The sequence below is a fragment of the Arachis ipaensis genome, chromosome B03 (assembly GCF_000816755.2).
Source record: "Arachis ipaensis cultivar K30076 chromosome B03, Araip1.1, whole genome shotgun sequence".
Lineage (NCBI taxonomy): Eukaryota > Viridiplantae > Streptophyta > Magnoliopsida > Fabales > Fabaceae > Arachis > Arachis ipaensis.
Window position 1 is genome coordinate 22,855,975 of NC_029787.2, and position 6,983 is coordinate 22,862,957.

Sequence of the window (6,983 nt, forward strand, 5' to 3'; positions counted from 1 at the left end):
TATATGTATATGTATATTTCCCTTGGCCGAAGCCCGAAGGAAATTGAAATAAAGAAAGCCTAACGTGACATATATGTACATGTATATCTATATGGTAATGACACCTAAATACTTTACTGCCACAAATTTCCATTTATTTTTATTAGCCTGGAGTATTTTCATTTCCTTCATTCATACCACCAAATGAACTTGGAAAAAAAATAAGAAAGGGAGATAGTGAGAGAGAGAGAGACCGAATGCTTGGATGAGGAAATTGTGACCCACACCAAAAACTCCAGCTTTGATTTCTTGCTATCCATAATTCCAATAAAAAATTTAATCCGGTAAAAGTGTTCGTATTCTTCTCTTTTATATGTTAGCATTACTTTTGTCCAGTAGAAGTTAATGGTGACGTAGCTCCTCTTCCCCTTGGGTTTGGCTAATTAGAATTCTAGGAAGCACTGATGATATCTGACATTTTTTTCTTCGGTAGTTTAGTCAAAAAGCTTTTCCGAAATTTTTGTTGATTTCAATTTCGTACGGAGGTAGGTTTGGTAATTTTATAATAATTAAATGTAAATTTTATAAATAAATGTTGGTTTGATTGATTATTGTTGAGTTTGATTGAGTTTTATGTTAAAATTTTGTTGAATTATTGTTGTTGTTTGTGATTTATTGGTTTGGCTATGAGGAACAACTCAGTGGTGGTTGTTTTAATGATTTTGGGACTGTTGTGATATGGTATTTAGAGGAAATTGATGAGATTTGGTAGTTGAAATATTAAATTAAAAGTTGAGAAAAATCGATAACCGAAAGACTCGAAAACGGATTAAAATACAAGTAATATTTTGAAAGGAAAAGTTAAAGGTTTCGATTTTGGTATAAAAGAAAGATTAATAATTACATTTTATTTTTGAAGGGTAATATTATATTTTTATATAAAAATCGAGGTTAATTTATAATTATATAAGTTTTCGTGTATTTTGGGTAATAAGTTAAAAATATATATATTATTTATTTACCATTTAAATTATTCTATTTTTATTATTGTTAACATTTTATTACAAATATTAACTAGTAAAAATATTATTAATATTATTATAAGTTAGAGAAGAGCAGAGAACAAATATTAAAAGAATCTAAAAAATCTCTGTCACAGGAGAGCAGAGGGCAGGAATGAAAGAATGTATTAATTAAAGGGATCTCTACCGCAGTAGAGTAGAGAGCAAAACTTGAAAAGAAATTGAGTGATGTTGGGCCTTAGTGCCAAGTGTCTAGTGAGGACGGCGATGCGTAACGCTCACTTGATACTATAGGGATAGCTCAGTGAGGATGGCGATGCGTAACGCTCATGGATGGGACGTTGGCTAAGATAAGGACGGCGATACGAAACGTTTATCTCAAGACCAGTGTCGGGAATCGAGTAACAAACCGATACATGAGCTCATGGCCTGTATAGGACTAGACATGCATCATACTTCTTTGTGCATATTTGTTTGTGATTGTGTATGATTGTGATTGGATTTTTATGTTCTGTAATTACTTATTTGGATTATATTTTATTGAATGTTGTTATTGACTGGGAACATAATGGAACGAACTTAACTGTACACCCCAACCCTACTAAGAACTCCCCAGTTCTTACCCCCTACTTCCACCCCCTTTCAGTTACAAGTGTGAATGTTTAGTGCGGAACTACAAGAGTATAGAAGATTTTGTTTACAAGTTGAGTTGTTAGATTTTATTTTTCGCTCGTCATTTATTGTTTTAGTTTTTAGAGGGGTAGGAATTATATTTGAGGATCTTTGAGTAAGTCTATGTATATAATGCTACGTGGATATATATAATTTTGTGATTAAATAATTTAAAGTACCAACTCTTCGTTTTCTTGATGAAAGTTTCGATTCGTATTTACGAAGGCTCAATATTAAATAAAAATAGTATAGAATAGACAAGTTTAGAGGTAAGTAACGCCTGAGCTTTTAGTACAATCATGAGGTGCTAAAAGTTAGGGTGTTACAAGATAGGACTCGTGAGCACAGATGCGGTAGACAGAGGTAAGAGACAGAGAGCGCTGGGTGGGGTGCTATTTTGGAAAGTGAAAAAGTGAGAGTGAGAGAGCTGGGAAGGGGTGGGGTGAGTTCAGATAGTCTAGAAAAATTTTTGGTCATTTTCAAATGGTTAAATTATACAGTTGGTCCTTATACTTTCACTAAAATTGTAAATTAGTCCCTACTGTTAAACACGTGCAACTCACATGTTTAAAATAGCGAATATACTGATGAAAATTCTGTTAAATTAAACGTTGTTTGAACAGTGGAGACTAAATTACAAAATTTAATCTTTTTAGGGATCCAATTACAAATTTTTAAAATGTAGGGACCAATTTATAATTTCAATAAAAGTATAGAGACCAATTGTATAATTACAAAAGACACGCATAAAAATTGTTGTCGAAATATTACACTTTAAAACTGTTCTATTAAATGGTCTTAGACAACGATTTTTACAGTGTTGTTAAAGTCTAATTTTTCATTACGTTATAGCAACAAAATAAAATTGTTCACTTTGGCTATTTTAAAGAACAATTTTATAACCATTATAACAATTTTTTTATCAAACAATAATTTTTAATATTATTTAAATAATTATACAAATTAAAAAATATATATAAAAATAATTATAAATAATCATACAAATTTAAATAATTTTTGGTTAATCTAGTTGAACCGATTAATCCGATCCATTTTTTAGAATCTTGCTAAAATCTCAAATGATGAATTAAACATGTAATTGATTTAAGTTGTTAATGCTAGACATTATCCGATGAACATATTTTCAATCTTAAATGTAATAAATAATCTATAACATGCATACTTATTTACTTTTTGTCAGCTTAGAAAATTTAGTTGTATTTAACATAATTGAATATACTATGGTATTCTTTAACTCGACAGATTAAGAATTAATTCATTGTGGATCAAAATTTCATGTAAAGATATATCACTAACCAATGAATTACTGCATACATAAGATAAAATTCAAATTTTCAATATTTATTTAAGTAGACGAGTGAACTGATCATCTTTGTATACAAATATATCTAACTTTATCTCATTACTATCGTCCCATGTCCTAACAACGTTTGGATCCCTCCACATGTGTGTATATATCATAGTTCTAAAAACTAAACCGAATCAGTCGGTTCAATCAAATTAATTAGGAACTGATCTTCGAACTCGTTCAATTGAAGTGAAAAATTATCTAACAAAAACTCGATAAAAAAGGGATCGAATCGGCGGTTAACGAACCCTAGCAGCCACTCTCTCTCTGAGCTCCAGCCCAGCCAGCAGCAGCAGCAGCCAGCGCCCAGTGCCGCTGTCGCCGACGAACTCTTCTCCTCAGCCAGCGTCCAGGCCGCCGTCGTCGATCCTCTTGTCCTGGATCCCTTCTCCTCGCGTCGCCAGGTATGCTCGGAACTGCTGTTGGCGTCGCCGCCTCCGTCCTCGTCGTCAAGCCCGCCCTAAACTCGTGGCTCTGTCCTCGTCGTCGAGCCCCCTCTCTCGCTCTCTCTCTCTCGCGTCAAGCCTCTGTCTTCGATCCCCCCTCTCTCTGTCCAAGCTCACTTTCCGTCCTCCCTCGCCGTCACTTCTCTTCCTCCCTCGACGCCGTAAGCAAAGCTACTTCAATTTATGTTTTCTTATTTTGTTAATTTTCCTGATGCTGAGTCGCTGAAATCTGATTCTGAGTTGCTGATTTTTCTGTTTTTGTTCATTTTTGCTTATTTTGTTAAAATTTGATGGATGATGGATGATGGTGTTTTGTTAAATTTTCTAATAATTTTGTTATTCTGAGTTGCTGATTTTCTGAAATATTTTTGTGGTCTGAGTTGGGATTGTTGCTGATGTGATTCTGAATTTAGTTTGGATGCTGAGTGTGTATTCTTTGCTTAGTTTTCTGTTTTTGGATTCTCTGGCTTTGGATGGTTTTGGATGCTGAGAAGTTTTTGGATTATGAGTTTTTGTTGAATACTTGATTAGTATTGAGGATACAAATGTAATAGAACAAGATTTGGTTCAAGAAAGAGTGAAAGAAGAGCAGTTAGACTCTTGATTAGTTAGTTATTCTGCTTCAGGTCAATAACTTCCATATATATAGTGCAGACCTTGTATTTGGAAGTGTGATTCAGTTTTTAGTTCAAAATAATATGATCAGTGTGTATTGATTCTCACTAATTATGTTCTCAATTCTAAGTCTTTGAATTCATTTTTTTGTTTCTTATATCACAAGAATTCCTCTCTTGGAGTGCTTATCTTGATTGTCAAGCAATTGAGCTTGATTAGTACTTAATTTTTAGAAATTCTAAAGTTAAAAACTTTACTTGGAATGTAACAGTGGATCTGGAGTCCGGAACTAGAACTTGCGCTCCAATATTCAAGCCATCTCTAAACCCTAATCTACCAAATCAATCCCACTTTATTCCCAATAATCGAAAATCTTTCACATAAAACCCAATGATGAATCGTATTAGTAGTTAATTACTGTTTTTCAAGTTCAAAAATGGATGTGAAGTCGTTAGCAAAATCAAAGCGAGCTCACACACAACACCATACCAAAAAGCCTCACCATAAGCACAAAACCCCAACAGCATCACAATCATCTCCGTCTTCATCTTCTGATGTCTCAAACGACATCATTGGATCTGGAAAGAAGCAACTGAACCAGAAAGGAACCACTGTGAATCGCAATTCTAGCTCTCGTGCTTCTTCTGCACTCCCGAACAATTGGGATCGATACTACGATGAAGATGAAGAAATCGATTCTGTGATTGCTGAAGGTGCGACCAAAGCACCCAACGATGGTGCTGTTTTACCGAAAAGTAAAGGTGCAGATTTTAGGCACCTTGTTGATGAGGCTCGGTCTCAAGCAGATGCAAGCTTGGAGGGTTTGCCTTCTCTGGATGATACTCTTCCTGGTACGATCTTTTTCTGCTTTGGAAGATAAAGCTTTTGAGGCATTGAGAATTCGACTGAGATTGTAACAATTTTTTGTAGATTAATTAAGCGTTTTGCTTTGTGCCCTGCACTTTTCAAGGCTCAATTTTATTTATTTAATTTTAAGCTTTTCTAGCCTATTTAATGCTATTGAACTGTTAAACCTTCTGGAATTTTTGTATCCATTGATGTTTTAATGCAAGCTTGGAGGGTGTTTGCCTTTGTTGGAGGACACTTCCTGGTACAAAATTTTGGATTTGTTGCTCGAAAGTGTTTTCAACATTGAGACTTCGAGTGAGATTGATATTGTTTTGTTGTTGAATTAATCTAAATGTTGTATTTCTTTTATGATTATTTATTTATTTTTCAGGTGAGTTCAATGTGGGATTAGGGTCTATGCTTGCGGTTAGGGGAGAGGGATTTGTCTCGTGGATTGGAGATGATAACTTTGTGGTAGAGGAAAAACCAGGTGCATATCAGGAGGTAATTTATTTGGTCACTTTACTTGTTTTGATGTTAATGAGATTATAAGATCAGTATATTGCACATATTGAATAATATTTTTCTTGCTGTTGAGGAGATGGTTATGATCATATTTTTTATTCAAGAATATATAAAGGCAGCTGCATACACCTTACCTTCTAAATGCTTAAAACTTGATGAATGCTTGGTGTTTTTATATTTTATTTTTTTACAATAAAGTATTGGAAGAACTTTATAGTGCTGGCTTTTGTGCTCATCCTCCCGCTTTGAGAAAAATAGAGACAGATATACTTAATTGATGTATAAAATCTTGTATTGTGATATGTTCTTGATATTTGTGGCTTCAATAGCAAAGTAGGTTGGTTTTAGTTTTAACTCAGCCATCCTAGCGAACTTCGTAATAACACATGCGGTTGAGAGAGTTGAGTGAACTAAGCTTATGACAAAGGTTTTACCTTACTGGTTGAAAAAGTTTTGTTATATTTCTTTATTTTATGTTATTCTTTTGGTACTTGCATCCATAATTTTAAATATCATTGTTTGTTTGAACTTGTGATTACGTCGTTGATGAATTAGCATCTCTGAAATTACCATGGTGAATTTTGTAGTTACTTCCTATATTGTTGTTATATCATATGATTCAGGCTAAAGTTGTTATAAGATACTTATTATCATTAGAACTAGTGTTTTTAGCTTCTACAGTGCCACAATATAGAGCAATTTATTTGGGTTTTATTGGTTGTGCTTGTTCAACTTGAAAGTTTTGTCACACTTTTTAGTGCTTTGTCAACTAATATTTATTCTGCAAATTATTATTATCGGGGGAATTGTAATTATGCTATTCTTATCAAGTTTTGCCCATGAAACATTCCACAATCTATAGTTGAATATTTGGCATATATGCGGTCCACCAATCATAGTGTTGCTTTACTTACCATGAATTGGGATTTCATGTAGGCATCATTTATTTCACTGAACTTGCATGCTCTAGCTGAAAATCTTGCAAAAGTTGAATTGTCAAAGAGATTATTCATTGAGCCTGACCTGTTACCAACTGAACTGGTATGTTCACTCTCTATTTGTTGCTGACTATATCTTTGCAGAATTTTAAATAACTTTTCATTATTTACATGGGATTTTACTTTTAATAGGTCCAAGTATCTTTGTTCTACATTTGAATAAGTTGAGACAAGTTAATGTTGAAATCTTACATTATAGCAGTCTGCAAATTCCACTATGCTGCATTAACGTGGTTTATTTTACAGAGCATGGAAGGGTTGGCAGAAGGAAGCAATGAAGAAAATTATAAACTGGAAAATACAGAGGACAGTGAACTAGGCAATCTTATGTCCAAAGAAGTAAATTCGGATGTTTTAGCTATAGATCAGTTTACATCATCTACTCCCTCTGGCAGCAGCCATGCTGCATGTACTTTTTCCGCTGACTTTCCACTTTCTGTGAACCACATCGATATTCAATTTCAACAAGTTGATAGTTCTCATGAAAGTAAAGCATCTTTTCCAAGTG

The 6,983-nt window shown here is 33.8% G+C and overlaps 1 protein-coding gene across 1 annotated transcript in view; it reads left to right on the top strand.

The window, feature by feature from the left end:
* Positions 3,282 to 6,983, top strand: part of LOC107629814 — a gene marked incomplete in the record, with an annotated part of 4,248 nt that continues 546 nt past the window's right edge. Inside the window, 5 exon segments of the mRNA XM_016332708.2 lie at positions 3,282 to 3,649; positions 4,375 to 4,954; positions 5,344 to 5,456; positions 6,414 to 6,518; positions 6,722 to 6,983. Of these exon segments, the coding sequence (XP_016188194.1) occupies positions 4,540 to 4,954; positions 5,344 to 5,456; positions 6,414 to 6,518; positions 6,722 to 6,983 (895 nt within the window).